The following is a 21,116-nucleotide window of genomic DNA, read 5'->3' as shown; positions in this document are numbered from 1 at the left end:
CATCTGCAGGGACACATATCCAGGAAGTTACACACTTCCAGGAACATGCAAGGAATTACACACCTCCAGTAGCACATGTCCATGAAATTGCACACCTCATGGATAAGGTGGATAGGAAGGACCCTTTCCCCTTAGCGTAGGGGTCAATGACCAGGGGGCCTCGATTTATGGTCAGGAGGTTAAGAGGGGACGTGAGGGAAAACCTTTTCACCCAGAGGCTGATGGGAATCTGGAACTCACTGCCTGAAAGGGTGGTAGGAGCAGTAACCCTCACAGCATTTAATAAGTATTTAGATGAGCATTTGAAATGTCATAGCATACAAGGATATGGGCCAAGTGCTGAAAAATGGGATTAGAATAGGTAGGTCCTTCATGGCCGGCGCAGTCAAGATGGGTCAAAGGAAAATTGCAGCCCTCCAGGAAATTGCAGCCCTCCAGGAAATTGCAGCCCTCCAGGTATTTGCAGCCCCCCAGGAATTTGCCGGCCTCCAGCGAACACACTAGAAAATTACACCTCTCCAGGCTACGAATTTCTGCCCATTCATTTTATGCATTAGAAAATTAATGCTCGAGTACAGACTTACCATGGGGAAAGTAGTGGGGGCTGTACCTGACGATACAAAGCTGAGATAGAGTAAACTCGTGGCTGTGAGTACGGTATGTGAATGGGGTCTACAGTTCATACACAGTGCAAAATGTGTACTCACATCTATGATTACTAAATGTTGGCAAAAGATGATCATGGCGAAAGTTCATGGGCATGACCGATGACCTGACACCATTGCCATTAAAGTCTCTCCAGAGTTCTGACCATTATAAATAACTGCATTACCAGAATGAAAACTATATTAATGTGTAAAATTATTAAGATTTCTTTATTAGCCCAAGCATTTTCATGATTAAGAACAAATGATGTAAAAAGAGTTAAATTAATTATGCAATGTAAGGAGACAATGGAGTAATTTTTTTTGGTCTTTTTTCTAATAAGTTGTACAGATAAATATTAAACGTTGCCATGGTGATGGCTGCGACACAAGGATTCATGGACTTAAGACTATGGGGTACCAGGTTGTGAAGAAACCTGGAGTGTCAGTATCTGACGCTTCTGCGATTTGGTACTTGACCTTACTAACAACGCTGGTGACTGCTTCCATCGAAACAAACCCCGACCTGGCACAAAATGTCCTACGAATTACTCAGTAAGCAGTTCTAATTCTTTCATTCAAAATACTTCCATTCGGGCCAGGAATGAAGATTCCCAAGCTCCCGTGGTAGATATTGATGCAGAGTAACTTTTTTTTTAACTCAACCGTCAGTTGGCACCAACAAGCTTGAATTCAGAAGAATTACTTGCTGCTCTTTCCCCTTCAGGAAAGCACTGCAACACATGCCACCGCTGTCGCTGACTGCAGGATCCACAGAGCTGCCCAGCTTCATGTCGTCAAATGTTCTGGAGAAAGTGGACAGTTTCCTCATCAGAATTGCAGGGTAAGTTTGGTGTTTGGATCGTCGACGACCTACTGTCATAATTTGAAAAAATGTACACATTTTGGCTACTGACTCCCGCCGGGTTTGTAAACTTCCTCCAGCTCAGCAACACTTGGAATTCCGCAGTCATCTGATTCCGCATTCCTCTGACTCTGACCATTTCTTCATCTCTGATTTCCATTTGCTCCATCATTGGATATTCAAATGCAATTTCAATCTCCTGTACCTCTCCCTCTGCGTTAGTATCAGTAATTGTCCTTTTTTTAAAAGAAGTATTCTTCAGTGGTCACCACATGGAAGATATTTCATGATAGTTTAAAAACCCTCACCAATGTGTTGCTGAGTCCATGAGCCTGGTGTTCAATTCTGGTCTACTAGTTTCTGATCCGGACATATACAAAAGCAAAGAGCTGTCTCCGGATCAGAGGGTGGAAATTGACCCTGTGACCAATCCAGACACACACTGTTGGGCAAAGTCTATTTCTGTCGGATACCATGTAAATAGTTGTAAAAGTCGTGTTTTTGAGACCATGGGAATCGGGAAACGTGATTGGGCGGAGAACCGGCGAACAGCCGAAGATTGCGGCTGGTGACGTACACCAAACGGAATGCCATGCTCCGTCCCAGTGATAGTGGCGTGAACACGTTCTACACCCTACGTTGACGGGGCCATGCAAATTGTACAGGAAACACCGTTGGCGTATCATTGATGGACCCTCCCCAGTATTCTCCAGACCTCCAGCGATGCTCCGTCTCCGCAAGGAGGACGGTGAGATTCACTTGTGGTATATAAAATTTGGAAGCAGATGGTGTGGCTGCTGAGGGAGGGAGAGGAGGTAGTACATGTTTCCAAAGGCGCAACTGTGGCCTTGGGGTGCTGACGCTAGCAGGGGAGGCTTCTGCCAGGGCAAGCGGAGTTGTTGAGGCGAGGTGGGGGATCAGGCGTGGGGTCGGGGTGACAGATGGTTCCGGGGCCAGGCACCGACTGGGTCAGGGGTGTGTTGTGTGGTGCAGAGGGCAGAGTGCCAGAGGGAATGACTGTGTGTGTGGCTGTGTGTGCGCGTGTGTGTCCGTCCCATGGCAGCTCCCTTGCAACTACCGGAAATGCAACATTTGTCCATTTACCTTCTTTGTACTGCCCAGGACCCCCAAATTACTTCCAGGCAAATTACTTGTAACCCTTTCAATTTAGTTACAGTACTTGCTGCTCTCAATTCTGGTGATGTAGTAAATGATAGAATTTACAGTGCAGAAGATAGCCATTCGACCCATCGAGTCGGACCTGTCGGCCCTTAGAAAGAGCACCCACTTAAGCCCACACCTCTCCTTTAACCCAGTAACCCCACCTATTCTTTTGTGGACACTAAGGGCAATTTAGCATGGCCAATCCACCTAACCTGCACATCTTTGGACTGTAGGAGGAAACCCACGCAGACTCCACACAGACAGTGACCCAAGCCAGGAATCGAACCTGGGACCCTGGAGCTGTGAAGCGACTGTGCTAACCACTGTGCTACCGTGCTGTGTGAGGATAGATTACAAAATGATATAGATGGGCTGGTCAGATAGGCAGAACTGTGACAAATGGAATTTAACACTGAAAAGTGTGAGATTATGCACTTTAGGAGGACCAACAAAGCAAGGGAATATGCAATGGGTTATAGGACGCTAGGAAGCACAGAGGACCAGAGGGACCTTGGGGTGCAAGTCCAAAGATCCCTGAAGGCAGCAGAACAGGTAGATAAGGTGGTTAAGAAGGCATAAGGTCTTTTTACCTTTATTAGACGAGGCATTGAATAGAAGAGTAGGAACGTTATGATGGAGCGGTTTAAAATGCTCATTAGGCCACAGTAAGAGTACTGTGTGCAGTTCTGGTCACCACACTATAGGAAGGATGTGATTGCACTAGAAAGGGGGCAAAGGAGACTCACCAGAATGTTGCCTGGGCTGGGGCGTTTCAGCTATGAAGAGAAGCTGGATAGGTAGGCTATCCTGAGAACAGGTGGGGGGGGGGGACCTGATTGAAGTGTACAAAGTGATGAGGGACATTGATAGGTTAGGTAGGAAGAAACCTTTCCCCTTAGTAAAGAGGACAATAACCAAGGGGCATGGATGTAAGATAAGGAGCAGGAGATTTAGAGGGCATGTGAGGTAACTCTTTACACCCAGATGGTGATGGGAACCTGGAACTCTCTGCCTGTAAGGTTGGTAGAGGCAGGAACCCTCACAACACTTTAGAAGCATTTAGATGACCACTTGAAACATCATAGCTTACAAGGCTTTGGGTCAAGTGCTGGAAAATGGGATGAGAATTGATAGGTTTTTGATGGCTGACACAGACTTGATGGGCTGAAGGGCCTCTTCCTGTGTTGTGAAACTCTGCCTATGACTCAGTGTGGTCTCTTCAGTACTGGGGAGATCAAACCCAAATTGGTGCTCACTTTGCAGAACACCTCCGTTCAATCTGCAGGTGTGACCCTGAGTTTCTGGTCTCCTGTCATTTCAATATTCCATCCCACTCCCACCCTGACCTCCGCCTCCTCCATTGTCACAATCAAGTTCAGCAGAAGTTTGAGGAGCAGCACCTCATCTTTTGATTCAGTTCTTACAGCCTCTGGGACTCAACATAAGAACATAAGAACTAGGAGGAGGAGTAGGCCATCTGGCCCCTCGAGCCTGCTCCACCATTCAATGGGATCATGGCTGATCTTTTGTGGACTCAGCTCCACTTTCCGGCCCGAACACCATAACCCTTAATCCCTTTATTCTTCAAAAAACTATCTATCTTTATCTTAAAAACATTTAATGAAGGAGCCTCTACTGCTTCACTGGGCAGGGAATTCCATAGATTTACAACCCTTTGGGTGAAGAAGTTCCTCCTAAACTCAGTCCTAAATCTACTTCCCCTTATTTTGAGGCTATGCCCCCTAGTTCTGTTTTCATCCGCCAGTGGAAACAACCTGCCCTCATCTATCCTATCTATTCCCTTCATAATCTTATATGTTTCTATAAGATCCCCCCTCATCCTTCTAAATTCCAATGAGTACAGTCCCAGTCTACTCAACTTCCTCGTAATCCAACCCCTTCAGCTCTGGGATTAACCTAGTGAATCTCCTCTGCACACCCTCCAGTGCCAGTACGTCCTTTCTCAATTAAGGAGACCAAAACTGAACACAATACTCCAGGTGTGGCCTCACTAACACCTTATACAATTGCAGCAGAACCTCCCTAGTCTTAAACTCTATCCCTCTAGCAATGAAGGACAAAATTCCATTTGCCTTCTTAATCACCTGTTACACCTGAAAACCAACTTTTTGCGACTCATGCACTAGCACACCCAGGTCTCTCTGCACAGCAGCATGTTTTAATATTTTATCATTTAAATAATAATCCCTTTTGCTGTTATTCCATGTAACATTGTAACTCAATGTAACATTGAGTTAAACAATTTTTTATTGATTCAGGGAATGTGGGTGTCACTGGCTGGGCCAGCAATTATTGCCCATTCCTAATTGCCCTCGAAAAGGTGGTACCATGTAGGACAGACCAGGCAAGGATGACAGATTTCCTTCCCTAAAGGACATTCATGAACCAGATGGGTTTTTATTGATAATGATTTCATGGTGATCTTTGGACATGCACCCCAAGGTCCCTCTGCGCTTCCTAGCGTCCTACCGTTCATTGTATATTCCCTTGCCTTGTTGGTCCTCCCAAAGTGCACGATTTCACACTTTTCAGTGTTAAATTCCATTTGCCACTGTTCTGCCCATCTGACCAGTCCATCTATATCATTCTGCAATCTATCCTCGCTATTTACCACATCACCAGAATTGAGAGCAAAGCCAATGTGTCGTGGTGGGAGTTGAACCTGGGCCTCCATAGCATTACACCGGGTCTCTGGAATACTAGTCCAGTGACAATGTCCTTGCGCCACATCCTCCCCAAACCATAGCCACTACTTCCAATTTCTTTGCATGGCAACTCCTGCTGATGATTCTGCTGTTGCCATTTGCACCTCTGGAGGCATGTTTTCTTTCCTGTCCCATTACCACCACCTTGTGTCTTCTACCATCATCCTATCTGTCATTTAATCTTCCCTGCCTCTATCTTATGTCAGACTTTCCCTTCAGTTCCTTCCTCTCCTGCTCTGTTCCTGCCTCTGCACTTCATTAAAACTGTTATATCTTTCATTTTTTCTCTGCTTCTGATAAACGGTCACTGACTTGAAACATTAACTTTTCTATTGTGTATTTCCAGCATTTTGTCTTCTTAATTCAGTTTTATTTTTGGATTTGCACAGAAAAAGCAAGATATCTTGTCACATTTAAAAATTTAGTTTAATAAGAATATGTACCTGAGGGCTGCTTCAAGGAAATAACGATGAGCTCAACCATTTCTGCAGAAGTGAAGTTCCCCCTTTTCACTCATTTGACAAAATTTGGTGAAAGAAAATTAAATTGATTGAATATTTTTTGAATTAGGGATGGATATTAAACTTTGATTCCAGGAGAAAATACTTTTTAAAATCTGGAGTGTACATTTAGGTTAGCACTACACAACAACCTCAGCTAGCAGTCTGACTTCAGGTTCGTGTATTTACTATTCTGAACCTGTCAAAGATGCATGTTTGATGAGCTTTGTTCATTTAAAAAAATGACTCATTCTCTGGATATGATCAACATTGGCAGATTTAATACCCTGAGAAGGTATCTTTTAAAAAAAATGTTACTCCTTTCTCAGAGTTACAAAGCCAATGTACAGAGTGGACAGGGCAAGCCCTTAATCCATCGCCTTGCTTGCACCAAAAAACAATTCAAATTGAATCCAATTCGTGGCCCGCACAAGAGAGACATACTAGATCCAAGCTGACAAGAACAGCATTACACCTGATCTTACACTTGATCTGACACTGAATCTTATCAAAAAGGCCTCATTTGAATAGTGATTGAATAGCTGAATACAACTGGTGGCCTTGCTGGGTCACTTCAAATGGAAGTTATGACTCACATATTAGATACATTAGACCCTTTTAGGTGATTTTACTACTTGGTTTAGAAACATATCCCTCAATCACCAGTGCACTTGGGTTTTGTTCAGTTATGCCACGTGTTTTGTTGAGAGTGCATACAAAATGGTGTGAACTTTGACAAATGTGATACTTCAGAATATTGTCTACCTTAATGATGTGGAAATAATTGGTTCCATTCAGCAAGCTGCGGAAGTGTATTTCAAAACTGTAATGTATAAGAAGCTGTCTGAAGTCATTCCCCAGCCTCCCTACAACCTGACCATATTGTTTTCGATTGTTGCTGAGCAGTATACCTTTGCCGTTTCAGTTGTTGTGCTAGTCCTGAAGCAGAGTTGACACTCCTAGCATTTGCTTTGGCCAGAGGAAGCATAGCCAAAGTGATGAGATCGCTTTTGACCATCAGTGATCATTTAGAAACGCAGTACGAGGCATCTCCGCTCCTCACTGCAATGGCATCTGTACGACTAAACCAACTTCAGAAATATGGTAAGTCTTACTGTTACGATCCCTACAGAGAATGATAGCTTTTAAAAGGCGGGAATCCCCACCAACTAAAATCAACATTATTCAAACATTAATTAACAGGTGAAGGTTAATTCAAATAACAGGAAAAGTTCACTTCAAAATAGTTAATAATAATCTTTATTTGTATCACAAGGAGGCTTACATTAACATATAATGAGGTTACTGTGAAAGTCCCCTAGTCGCCACACTCCGCTGCCTGTTCGGGTACACTGAGGGAGAATTCAGAATGTCCAAATCACCTAACGAGCACGTTTTCCGGGACTTGCGGCGGGGAAACCAGAGCACCTGGAGGAAACCCACGTAGACACGGCGAGAACATGCAGAATCCACACAGACAATGACCCAAGCGGGAATCGAACCCGGGTCCCTGGTGCTGTGAAGCAACAGTGCTAACGTGATACAACCAAGATACAAGCATGTAATTACAAGCATTCTTGCATTGCCTCCCTTACAAATTTGGTACCACTGGCAATCTCTCAGTCTTTTCAACTCTGCCTTTGTTTTGAAGGATCTCTTACTTATCCTATCATTTTCCCTCGTTATTCGCCATCCAACGTCTCCAGTCATGTTTACACTGACAAGGCACATGTCTAGGAACCCTCTCGTACACAGGCCATAAGGAACCCTCTCGTACACAGGCCATAACCGTTCCGATGGCAGAGGAAAGCCAGAGCCTCCCTTTCCTCTTCCCTTTAGATGATCCACTGGACTCCGGCAACACCGAAACAGCAGCAATGGGTATTGTCCAATCCACAATTTCTCGCTCTTCCCATCTTCAGGGTTTTAAAAATTCTTTCATGGAACAGGAGTGTCACTGGATAGGTAGCATTTTTATTGCCCATCTCTAATTGCCTTTAGAAGGTAGGAGTGAGGCACTTTCTTGAACCGCTGTCGTCCATGTGGTGTAGGCACACCCTCAGTGCTGTTTAAAGGGGAGTTCCAGGATTTTGACCCAGTGACAATAATGGATCAGTCGCTTATTTCCAAATCAGGAAGCTGTGTGGTTTGGAGGGGATCTTGCAGGTGGTGATGTTCCCATACGTCTGCTGCCCTGGTCCTTCTAGATGGTAAGGATGGCAGATGCTGTCAATGGACCCATGGTGAGTTGCAGATGGTACACGCTGCGGCCAATGTACGTCGGTGGTGCAGGGAGTGAATGTTGGAGGTTGTGGGTGGCCAATCAAACGGGCCCCTTGGCAGTATTCTGTCTTTTCCAACTGTATAACCCTGACAGTGACACAGTCTCTGCTATATTCTCAGTGTCCTGCTTCAACACTAGAATCTATTCTGAAACTGGCAAATAGAAAATTTCCATTCAGAGAGAACCTTGTTTGATTACCCCCTCACACGTTTTCAGTGTGATTTGAACTGCCAAACAGAAAACATTGGTTAATTCAACCCCACTGCAATTAGCTTTGTATTTACCCATTGCTTCTCAGCTGTACCATAAGAAATAGGAGCAGGAGTAGGCCGGTTGGCCCCTCGAACCTGCTCCGCCATTCAATAGAATCATGGCTGATCCGACATTCCTTGCGTCCACTTTCCTGCCTGTACCCCCGTAACCATTGATTCCCATACTGATCAAGAATCTATCTATTTCAGCTTTAAATATACGCAAGGACTCTGCTCCCACAGCTCTCTGTGGCAAGGAATTCCAAAGACACTCGGAGAGAAGAAACTCCTCCGCAGTCTTAAATTGGCACCCCTTTATTCTGAGACTATTCTCTCTGATCCTGGACTCTGCCATGAGGGGAAACATCCTTCCAACATTTACCCTGTCAAGCTCCTTAAGAATCATAGATGGCAACCCCAGGCCACATGGGTATTTCTTGAAATTTATTTATGTTGCAGTTGGGAAACCAATTCACCCTCTTTCAGAATGCTCCCCATTCCACTTTAGCATGAAGCAACTTCACAAAAAAAGAAAATGCATGCTTTCCAAAACACGTAGTTATCATACTTGCTGTGCATTTTGTTCAATAAAATATAATTTATGCGGTGAAAACATATCGGGGGGAGACAAGAGGGGTGGTGTCTTTCATTGCGCACAAGGATTGAACCTGCTTCACTGGACTGACATATCTATCTCATTCAATGCCATTCTCTTATATAGTTTGGTACAGTTGTGTTTTCTCCTGTGCATTTGAAAATGTCATCTTCAGTAGCTATAAAAATCGCTAAGTGTGTGCTTTTACTGTTGTAGTCATTGAATTGGCGACAGTTTTTCTTTCTTGGGTGCCAGCCATGGATCAACGGTGGCACTAATTACCCTCTGAGTCAGAATGTCCTACTCCAGAGACAAAATATAGCCGAGACCTCAGTGCAGTACTGAGGGAGTGCTGCACTGTTGGCACTACTTTCTTTTGGGTGGCCTGTCAAAGAAAAAGATCCCATTCACTGTTCGCAGAATGGCGGAGGATGTTCTCCCTGGTGACCAGGCCAACATTGATATTTCAACCAAAATCACTCAAACAGCTTATCTGACCATCTATCTCATCATTATTTGTGGAACCAAGCTGTGTGCAAATTGCCTGCCGTGCTCCCTAAGTTACAACAGTTCTTCAAAAGTACTTCAGTAGCTGCAAAACGCTGCAAGATGCTATGGGGTTGTGAAAATCATTGTATAAATGCAATCAAAACAGTAACGGCTCGAAAAACTCAATCAGTTTTTCCTGTGGTTTCTGTTTTATTTCAGATTTCCACCATCCAATGTATTTTGCTTTTATTTTAGTGCTGCATAGACAAGTTATTTTATATTAAAAAGGATCTCAGTAAAGGTGCTCAAATAGAAAAAGGGTCTTTTCATTTCTGATAGTGGCTGCATCTGCTTGATCAGTGAATGGAGAAAATAGGGTGACCATTCCCATTCACTGGAGGAGCTGTTACATTTGCAGAGGCCCATTAATAAAATATGTAACCCTCCACTTAGGAGACTTCCTTTTAAAAGGATTGAGAGAGTATTTGGCTGAATGGTCATTGATTTTTTTTAAATGATGATATTCTCCATCGATGTTTTGATCAAAAGCAGGCGAAACATAGCATGAAAAAATAGGAGCTGGAGTAGGCATGCTACCCTTGAACCTGCCCCACTTTGCAGTAAGGTCGAGGCTGATCTTCTACCTCAACCCCATTGTTCTTGATGCCCTTTGAGTCTAAAAGTCCATCAGCCTCAGCCTTGAGTATATTTGATGTCCTCTGGGGTAGTTGACTCCAAAAATTCCTAACCCACTGCATGAAGCCATTTCTTCTTATCTCAGCTGCAAATGGTCAACCCCCTATCCTGAGACTGTGTCCCCTAGTTTGTATTCTCCAGCCAGTAAAAACAGCCTTTCAGCACCTACCCTGTCGCGCTCTCAACATGTGCACTGAAGAATGTGGGATTAAGACATTTGTCATATGAATTTCTCATTATGCATGCTTCACTGTATGATCTAAATTGCAATTGCTCTCTGCACTGTTGTGACCAAAGTGCCATCTTCAGCTTTAGAGGCATTCAAATTCGCCTTTCTGCAGTCTTCATAAGACAGAAACGTTTGTCCCAGATTGTTAGATTTGGTTAAAACCGTGGCGTTAACATAAAAATACTTTAGTATTGTACATGGCTAGTGCCATATTTGGCCTTCGCTGACACTACCTAGCCACAGCACCTGGAACCATCAGCCTGTTTAAATGAGAGCCCAATTATATGGAGAGCATCAGAGTATTGAGGCTTAATTGAGGCTTGTTCAATAGTGGAACAGATTTAAGGGGACGAATGGCCTACCCCTGTCCTAATGTGCATGTTCAGATGCAATTAAGCTTAGGTCAGCAAAGAGCTGTTAATAGCATGTGGTTCCATGTACTTTACTACCCATGCATCAAATCTGGCTGTTATAAAAGCGCAGTGGGTTATTGTGGTTACAAAGCAGATTGACTCGGATAATGGCCAGGCTTAATGCAAAGCTGCTGCAGGGTAGACACTGTTGCTTTGCAGGCAGTGAGCGCATACTTATGAGGAGAGGCATGTGGTGTTGGATCTGAGAGAAATATTTCATTTAAAAACCCGAAAGCACAACATCTTGGATTCATGGCTTCAGAGTCAGCACGGATTTGCTCAGAGAACCCAGCTAGATCCCTTGGTATTGAGATTTCATTGTCATTACCGGCTTTGAAAGAACGTCCTGCCTGTGATATTGTTGCCATTGAATTCTATGTAAACCCAAAACAGATGAGGTACAGAGCCTTTTGGAGGTCTTAGTACGGGAATGGGTTAGGGTGGGGTGTTGGGGATATTTTGTATTTGTAATAATGCAAACTTTGGATTGGTTTGAATATTTGTTTTTGATATAAATGAACATTTTGAATAAAGTATTTTTTGAAACCTTTAAATTTGTACGTATTTGTTACGCTAAAGGCACATTCTATTTTAATCCAATTTTTTAATGTTTAAAAAATGTTTCTTTTCTTGTTAAAGCTAATTAACGGTCCAGTGACTGTTTCTCCAAGCTTTATTTTAAAAAAGTAAAAGTTAGAATCATAGAATTCCTACAGTGCAGAAGGAGGCCATTCAGCCCATCGAGACTGCACCAACCTTTTTGGTCGACAGAGTACCCTACCTAGACCCACTCTCCTGTCCTATTTCTGCAACCCCACCCTAAGGGGCAATTTAGCATGGGCAATCCACCTCACATCAACATCTTCAGACTGGGAGGAAATCGGAGCATCCGGAGGAAACCAACGCAGACACGGGGAGAACATACAGATTCCGCAGTCACCCAAGCTCGGAAGCGTCCCTGGCGCTGTTACGGTCTTTTGAACCTTGTTTCCATTCTGGACTCTTCCTGGTCAGTTATAGCATCGACTGGCATTGTAACAGTTTTAGCAGTCAGATTCATGGTTTGTTACTGTAGAGTAGAATTCTTAAATTACATTTACATTGTGCCTTTTACAATTTCATTACAAATTTGCCATACAGGCAGTGAAGTATAGGGTGGTCACTTTTGTAATATAGTATTGTGGCATCTGATTGCGCACAACATGTTTCTTCCACAAGCAGCAATAGGATACGCCACCAGATAAATTGTTTTTAGGCTAATTAAGAGATACATTTTGCGCAGGACACCAGGAGGACTCCCCTGTTTTCCTTTAAATAGTGCCATGGCCCAATGAAAGGAACAGTGTTACATCTGTTTGATGGGTTGTGTGAAAGATGACATCTCCCAACAGTGCAGCAATCCTTCAGTCAGCCTAGACTTTCCACTTGAGTGGGGCTTAAGCCCACAAGCTTCTTTCTTAAGGCTGACACCTGAAGATTAACTACCATCACAAACTAGACCTTAAAAAGGTATGTATAATAAACTAGTTCAGTTTTACACTGTGAGCCTTTCACTTTAGATAAAGGGTAACCCACTGTTTGCATGTATAGGCTCCATTTTCTTTGAGAGTTTTTCATACCGGGGAGTGGCTTCAGGAAAAAGGAGAATCCTTGTATGGACAACAGGTTAGAGAATTGCAGCACAATGCACAATCAAATTTTAGTTCTGCAAAAGTAATGAGTCATTGGTTAAAATTATCATTTTGCTCATAGCAAGGTTCCTTAATGTGATGATTGCCCATTTACTCTGTGTTTGGTAGTGTTAGCTAAGAGGAAGATGTTGTCTTATGAGAGAGTAGGAGACCATATTCAGTATTGCCTATCTTGTGTGTGTGCTTGATGGTTAGTTTTCCCAGAGCCTGTTAAGCTAAACCTGTGGAAGATGAACATCTTTTGAAGAATGATGTGTTCCCAATCAGATAAACAAGTTATCTAATGATCGCCAGAGATATGAAGGTTTCTAATGGGTTAAGTTACTTATATATCCTGGGGCTACGTGTTTTTTTTGGTGCATTTTGAAGCAACCTCCTAAAGATTTGCTTTTACAATGCTTTTTGCAGGTAAACCACTGCAGTTGACTGTGGAGGCGTGTGATGCCAAAGAAGGAAAAGAAAAGGGACTTGTGCCGACTGCTGTTCTCTATGAATCACTGCTGGGCGATGGTAAATGTTACAAATGTGGTTCTTTATCAGAAGATGTTGGTAAAATGAGGGGAGGAGGAAGGGACAAAAGAGGTGAAGGTGACAGGGCAGTTGGATAGAGAGCTGGTAAACGACAGTCACCATTTTCCCCTGGGGTGAAGGATTTCTTTCTGTAAGAGTGGAGGGGTGGAATTTCATTGAGGCGGGGGAGATATCTGTGGCATTTTTTTCAGTAGTTTTTTAACTTGCTGCTGGAGGGTGCCCTTGGGCACTTGTCATGCGAAGGTAGGGGAAAGGTTTTTTTTTAACTCTGGGAGTATAGTTTGGTATCAACTAACGTGAAGTATTTCCCTTGATCTACTGCGCAGGATTTCTCTCGGAGGCCGGCCATACACGAGCTAGCTTTGTTGTGTCAACAAGAACAAAACTGTCCATCCAGGTCTCTCAGATCAGGATCAAGGCAAGTATATGGGTAGCGACACAGATTTGGGCTCAGCTACCTCGAAAACCTACCTAAGGAACCATATGTCAGTCGTCTTTAGACTTGATTTTTGGCCTCCTCACTATCTTTGCCCTCCATAAAATCCCTTATTCAAAGTCTTGCTCTCTCTCCTGACACACTCAAAGTCTTACTTGTTTATCAGCCATCTCCGTCGCCCTTCGCTTCCTCACTGACCCAATAGTCTCTTCCTGTACCACAATGTTTTGAATTTACGAACATCACCATCCTCTACAATTCTTCCTGAGCTTCGCTTCAACCTCTGTCAGCCCTTCCTATGCATTTAGTCCACTTAGTTTGTTTTTATCTTTTAAATGTCCTCATTTCAAACAAGCTTACTATCATCTTCCCATGGCTATTCTGTCCTCTTTTCCTCCCTCCTTTTTCCATGCTCTCTCTTTGGCCCTTCCCCTTCCCTTTGGACTTTTTCATGTTGAAGGCACCACACCTGAATCATGATTAAGAATAGAATAGAATCTCTACAGTGCAGAAGGAGGCCACAAGGCCCATCGAGTCGACACCGACTCTCTGAAAGAACACGCCACCTTGGCCCAATCCCCCACCATATCTCCGTAACCCCACCTTGGAGCAATTTAACATGGCCAATCGACCTAACTTGCACATCTTTTGACTAGGAGGAAACCCACGCAGATTCAGGGAGAATGTGCAAACGCCACACAGGCACTGACCCAAGGCCGGAATGGAACCCGGGTCCCTGGTGTTGTGAGAAAGTAGTGCTAACCACTGTGTTACCGTGCCGCCCATGTGCTCTTCCATAGTCCTGGCGATCTCTGGGTTTAAAAAATGGAGAACAGCCTAAAATTAAATGTGATCCAGCCACACGATGAGAAAGTCCTGAATGCTGAAAATACGAGTCATTATTACTCATACAATACTCCTCTCTCAGACCCTCCGAAAACTTTAAGACTTCTCACTGAACAGTCGCGACATAGGAATGAGAGAAGGCCCTTCAGTTCCACGAGCCTGCTCCTTTATTCAAACCGATCACTGCTGATCAGTATATCAACACAATTTACTTGCCTTTGCTACACATTGGTTGATAAATTCCCCGGTGAAAATCTATTGATCTTTCTTGAAATAACTTTTCTTTTGTAAGAAGAGAGCTCTAGATTTCCACCATACTTTGTTGTGGGACTTCCATAAGCACCTGATTATCTGGCTGCCCAAGAGACAGTATAATTGGCTGGTTAGTCCATGTCCTCTTTTCTGTGCTTCACTCAGGTCCATAATGGCGCTAAAGGAGCCAAATGTGGTCTAATTTTTGCATATAACGATGATTCGGAAACCTTTGATGCAGAGAAACATTTCAAGAGGTTTGAAAAGTACAATAAATGGAAGCTGCAAGAATTCCGACAGTTTGTGAAGGAAAGGTAAGATGAGCGTCAAATTGCTCTAACTAATGTAGATCACAAGCTGCATCCTCAGATTGTCAAGTGGAGTAGTTCTAAGTGCACATTGCGTATAAAGTCCCAATGTGAATATTTCCGGTACATGTTTTGTGAATACCTGTACTATGAAATCATGACCTTGTTGAATGAGTTGCTTGCCATATGCACAGTTGCCACTGTTTTTTTTTTAAGGGTATCCTCACACTTTTTTCCCTGTGGTGGCGGTGGTGGAAGGATTCCCGAGCTGGCTATCAGCTCATTGAACCCTGTTATGAACACTCCATCCATACTCAACAGGTCCTGGCCGTGGACTTGAACAGGTCCAGAGGTGGGGTTGCAACCACTGTACAAGACCTCCTGCTGCCACAGTGACACAACTATTCAATTGAAAGGCTTTATTGGTTACGGATGAGTCGGTATTTGTCAGTCTAGTATCTCTGGCTGAAGCAGTTTTACATATGGTGCTCAGTTGTTGTTCTTCCCATGTTGAATGTACTGCTGATGCTACATATGTACACTGTAGGTTGTTTCAAGCTGGTTACTATTTAAAACTGGTACTGAGAACATGTTCAATTGTCCTGTTGACATCTATGGAGATGTAAGAGATGGAGCAAGATATCACTGTAGGATAGATTAAGTAGCTGTGCTGTTCGTTCTGTACAGATCTGCCTGTCGGAATGCTTTGTTTAAAATTGTTGTGAAGTCGAGTGTCATAAATGGGTTCATGGCCATAATTCCCAGCAAACCAGCTCAGTCAATAGAGCGTGATTCTCTTAATCTCAGAGCAGTGGGCTTGAGCCCCATGTGGGACACCCTTGCTTTTGGCGGGAGGTGGTGGCGCATTGGTATTGTCACTGGACTAATAATCCAGAGATCCAGGTAATGCTCTGGGGACCTGGGTTCGAATCCCACAGATGGTGATATTTAGCCCCAATAAAGCACCTGGAATTAAAAAGCTAATGGTGACCATGAAACCGTTGTCAATTGTCGTAAAAACCCAAGTAGTTCACTAATACCCTTCAGGGAGTAAAATCTGCCATCCTTACCAGGTCTGGCCTACAGATTCCAGACCCTCAGCAATGTGGGTGACTCAAAGTGCCCTCTGAAGTGGCCTAGCAAACCACTCCGTTGTATTCAACCGGCAAAAAGGAAAGAAACCAGATGGACCACCTGGCATTGACCTCAGCACCAGAAACGACAACAGCAAACCCCACCCTGTCGACCCTGCAAACTCCTTACTAAAATCTGGGGCTTGTGCCAAAATTGGGAGAGCTGTCTCACAGACCAGTCAAGCAACAGCCTCATATCGTCATACTCCTAATCATAGCTTACAGATAATGTCCCAGACACTGCTATCACAATCGCTGAGTATGTCCTGCCCCATTGGCAGGACCGACCCAGCAGAGGTGGGGGAACAGGAGTATGCAGTTGGGAGAAGATTTCCCTTGGGGTCCTCAGCATCGGCTCTATACCCCATGAAGTCTGAAGGCACCAGAGCAAATGTAGGCAAGGAAATCTGTTGATTATCACGTACCATCGCCCAGTCTTCAACAAGAGAGTATGTAACCATCACCCCATGACATTCACTGGCATATTACCATCTTAAATCTCCCACTATCAGCATCCTAAGGGGTTACCATTGACCAGAAACTGAACTGGATTAGCCATATAAATACTGTGGCCACCAGAATAGGTCAAAGGCTCAAAGTCCTGCGGCGAATAATTCACTACTTGTCCACCATCTACAAGGCACAAGTCAGGAGTGCAATGGAATACTCTCCACTTGCCTGGATGAGTGCAGCTCCAACAACACTCAGAAGCTCGACACCAGCCAGGACAAAGCAACTTGCTTAACTGCTACCCCTTCCTTAAGTATTCACTCCCTCCACCAGTGATGCACAGTGGCAGCCATGTGTACCATCTACATGATGCACTGCAGAAACTCACCAAGGTTCCTAAGACAGCACCTTCCATACCCATGAATATCTAGAAAGACGAGGGCAGCAGATACCTTGGAGGTCCAAGTCGCTCACCATTCTGACTCGGAAATATATCGCCATTCCTTCACTGTTGTTTGAAATTTTGGAATTCCCCCTCTAACAGCACTGTGGGTGGACCTACACCTTTGAGACTGCAGCAGTTCAAGGTGGCAGCTCACCACCACTTTCTGAAAGGGCTACTAGGGAATGGCAATAAATATATAGGCCTAGCCAGTGATGCCACATTCTGTAACTGAATAAAACAAAAAAGTTCCTGATCTGGACACAATGGAAAGCATCAGGCCTCTCTCTCTAGGGTGGGAGTTATGTCTAGTATTGAAGAAAGGCCTCTAGCAATCCATATCTAAGTATATTGTCATGATGAATATGATTTCTTATGTCCAGGGTGTTTAGAACTTGCTGAATGTTTATGATAATTCCCTTTGCTCCCACACCTCTCTTACAATCCCGCTAAAACAAAACTGCTTGGGAGCATAATGCTTATAAATTGGGGCTTGTGGATGTGCGAGAAACTCAGTTATTTTTAAGTCAAATTTTCAGGTGACCAAGATGTCAATAAAATGCATTGTTGTAAGAGAGTGTTTGCCTTTTCTTCATTGGGCAACGACTGTTGCTGTTGTCCTGCAAATGGCATGTCATTTGGTTTTCTATCTGATGGTGATTTCCCTCTATCTATAACAGGCACAGTGGCAAGAGTGTCGACCTGGATGGAGACGATCCCGTTGGATGGTTTGAACTGGAAGAGGAATGGAATGAGACGGAAGTAAAATTACAGACCTGTCGAATCAGCAGGGTAAGGGTGAGCCAGCAATGTCACTGCCATCTGAATTTTTATTGGAACTACAAGTTTACAATTGACTGGAGTTTGTGAGTTGAGATTCACCATTCAAGTTAGTGAGAGACAAGTAATGAGATTGTAATCTAGACTACTATCTGTAAATTTTATGTGTATTACTTTGCTGAAATATATATTACACAGCTTTATGCTTTTCACTTGCATTACCTAAAACTGGGTAAAATATCTGCTCAGAATTTGCGAGTCCCTGCAATTATTGAATATGGCAATACAACAAACGTCTTGTGAACAATAAACAGGCGAGATTCTTGTTCTAAGTACTTGATGTTCCAGTTGGTACCAGTAGGTGTCACCTGTCTATTGGTTATTTCCGTAAATTCTAACATGATTTGATTTGCTCCTGGTATTCACATGATTGCTCATTTGCAGAAGGCAATTAGGCAGTGGTGTTGAACATGGTTGGAGAACTTCCAGGTGCGGCGATGACCAGCTGAGTCGCACGTTTCGGCAGCTCCCTGTGAAACGGACTTTTGGGCTCTTGATAGGAGCCCCAACGGCAATTTTGACGGCTAAAAACACTGTGCGGTAAACCAGAAGGGAATCCCCCCGGGATACGGATGGAAAAAGGAGGAGAGAGTGGCCAGATTGCAGTGGATCCTTTAGAACAGCGGCAAGGAAGGCAAGCAAAAACCAAGATGGTGTCGGAAGGTGGCAGTTTAACATGGGGCCCTGAACAACAAGAGTTCTTGAAATGCTGTGTGGAAGAGATCAAAAAGGAAATGAAGAAAGAGCTGTTGGCCCCGATACTACAGGCGATCGAAGGGCTAAAGGAGGAACAAAAGACCCAGGAGCGGGAGCTTCGGTTCGTGAAGGCAAAGGCAGCCGAGAATGAGGACGATATACAGGGCCTGGTGGTGAAGACGGAGACGCAGGAGGCACATCAGAAACGATGTGTGGAAAGGTTGGAGGCACTGGAAAACAACGCAAGGAGGAACAACCTGAGGATTCTTGGTCTTCCTGAAGGTGTGGAGGGAGCGGACGTCGGGGCATATGTGAGCACGATGCTGCACTCGTTAATGGGAGCGGAGGCCCCGGCGGGTCCGTTGGAGGTGGAGGGAGCATACCGAGTGATGGCGCGAGGACCGAGAGCAGGAGAAATTCCCAGAGCCATAGTGGTGAGATTCCTCCGTTTTAAGGATAGAGAAATGGTCCTTAGATGGGCGAAGAAAACTCGGAGCAGTAAATGGGAGAACGCGGTGATCCGCGTTTATCAAGACTGGAGTGCGGAGGTGGCGAGAAGGAGGGCGAGCTTTAATCGGGCCAAGGCGGTGTTTCATAAAAAGAAGATAAAATTTGGAATGCTGCAACCGGCAAGACTGTGGGTCACGTATCGAGGGAGGCACCACTACTTTGAGACGGCGGATGAAGCGTGGACTTTTATTGTGGAAGAAAAACTGGAATGAGCGGATTATTAAAAAGAACGTTCGAACAAAGTGGTGGGGGAATGTGGTGGGCAAAGAGGGGTTTTATGTACTAATCCTGCGATGTGGTAACTTTTCTCTCTCCCACAGGTGGTGATGGGGGGAGGTGGAGGAGATGGGGCGTTGGCCATTGGGGGCGGGGCCAAGGGAGAAGCGCGGGCTTGGTTCCCGCGCTATGATAATCATGGCGGGAATAGAGAAGCAGGAAGGAGGGGGCGTCGCACGGTGCGAGCCGAGGTCACGGGGGGAAGCCGAGGTCAGCCAGAGTTTGCTGACTTCTGGGAGCAACATGGGGGGAGTAATTACGCGAGCGGGGGATCTAGCGGGGGGGGTGGGAGGGGGGGAATTACTGGGTTGCTGCTGCTGGGGAGAGGGGGGAGCTGGTATGGGAGAGGATGGGCGGGGGGGCACCGCCTGGGGGAGATACAGCTGCGTGGGAACCGGGTGAGGAGCTGGAAAAAGGTGATGGCTAATCGGCAAGGGGGGGGGGGGGGGGGGGGGGGGTGGGAAGCCCCCCAACTCGGCTGATCACGTGGAACGTGAGAGGGCTGAACGGGCCGATAAAGAGGGCACGGGTACTCGCACACCTTAAGAAACTTAAGGCAGATGTGGTTATGTTACAGGAAACGCACCTGAAACTGATAGACCAGGTTAGGCTACGCAAAGGATGGGTGGGGCAGGTGTTCCATTCGGGGCTAGATGCGAAAAACAGGGGGGTGGCTATATTAGTGGGGAAGCGGGTAATGTTCGAGGCAAAGACTATAGTGGCGGATAACGGGGCAGATACGTGATGGTGAGTGGCAAACTACAGGGGGAGACGGTGGTTTTGGTAAACGTATATGCCCCGAACTGGGATGATGCCAATTTTATGAGGCGGATGCTAGGACGCATTCCGGACCTAGAGATGGGAAAGCTGATAATGGGGGGAGATTTTAATACGGTGTTGGAACCAGGGCTGGATAGGTCGAAGTCCAGGACTGGAAGGAGGCCGGCAGCAGCCAAGGTACTTAAAGATTTTATGGAGCAGATGGGAGGTGTAGACCCGTGGAGATTTAGCAGACCTAGGAGTAAGGAGTTCTCGTTTTTCTCCTATGTCCATAAAGTCTACTCGCGAATAGACTTTTTTGTGCTGGGCAGGGCATTGATCCCGAAGGTGAGGGGAACGGAGTATACGGCTATAGCCATTTCGGATCACGCTCCACACTGGGTGGACTTGGAGATAGGGGAGGGCGCCCACCCTGGAGAATGGACATGGGACTAATGGCAGATGAGGGGGTGTGTCTAAGGGTGAGGGGGTGCATTGAAAAGTACTTGGAACTCAATGATAATGGGGAGGTCCAGGTGTGAGTGGTATGGGAGGCGTTGAAGGCGGTGGTTAGAGGGGAGCTGATATCAATAAGGGCACATAAAGGGAAGCAGGAGAGTAAGGAACGGGAGCGGTTGCTGCAAGAACTTTTGAGGGTGGACAGACAATATGCGGAAGCACCGGAGGAGGGACTGTACAGGGAAAGGCAAAGGCTACATGTAGAATTTGACTTGCTGACTACAGGCACTGCAGAGGCACAATGGAGGAAGGCACAGGGTATACAGTACGAATATGGGGAGAAGGCGAGCAGGTTGCTGGCACACCAATTGAGGAAAAGGGGAGCAGCGAGGGATGAGGAAGGAGAGATGGAGCGGGGAGTGGAGAGAGTGAATGGAGTGTTCAAGACATTTTATAAAAAACTATATGAAGCTCAACCCCCGGATGGGAGGGAGAGAATGATGGGCTTCTTGGATCGGCTGGAATTTCCCAAGGTGGAAGAGCAGGAAAGGGTGGGACTGGGAGCACAGATCAAGGTAGAAGAAGTGGTGAAAGGAATTAGGAGCATGCAGGCGGGAAAGGCCCCGGGACC

The 21,116-nt window shown here is 45.2% G+C and overlaps 1 protein-coding gene across 4 annotated transcripts in view; it reads left to right on the top strand.

The window, feature by feature from the left end:
• The window catches only part of zzef1 (zinc finger, ZZ-type with EF hand domain 1), a 348,514-nt gene that overhangs the window by 11,985 nt on the left and 315,413 nt on the right, over positions 1-21,116 (top strand). For 3 of the 4 annotated variants that reach the window (XM_072469156.1, XM_072469159.1, XM_072469155.1), the window contains exons 3-9: positions 989-1,199; positions 1,372-1,488; positions 6,825-7,003; positions 12,956-13,057; positions 13,405-13,496; positions 14,778-14,926; positions 17,626-17,743. In XM_072469156.1, the coding sequence (XP_072325257.1) occupies positions 989-1,199; positions 1,372-1,488; positions 6,825-7,003; positions 12,956-13,057; positions 13,405-13,496; positions 14,778-14,926; positions 17,626-17,743 (968 nt within the window). The remainder of the gene's footprint in view (positions 1-988; positions 1,200-1,371; positions 1,489-6,824; positions 7,004-12,955; positions 13,058-13,404; positions 13,497-14,777; positions 14,927-17,625; positions 17,744-21,116) is intronic. The other variant, XM_072469157.1, reaches the window with a different exon arrangement.

This window comes from Scyliorhinus torazame, chromosome 12, assembly GCF_047496885.1.
Source record: "Scyliorhinus torazame isolate Kashiwa2021f chromosome 12, sScyTor2.1, whole genome shotgun sequence".
NCBI classification, from domain to species: Eukaryota; Metazoa; Chordata; class Chondrichthyes; order Carcharhiniformes; family Scyliorhinidae; genus Scyliorhinus; species Scyliorhinus torazame.
The sequence above is the reverse complement of the archived record's forward strand: the minus strand, read 5'-3'. Positions and strand labels throughout refer to the sequence as shown.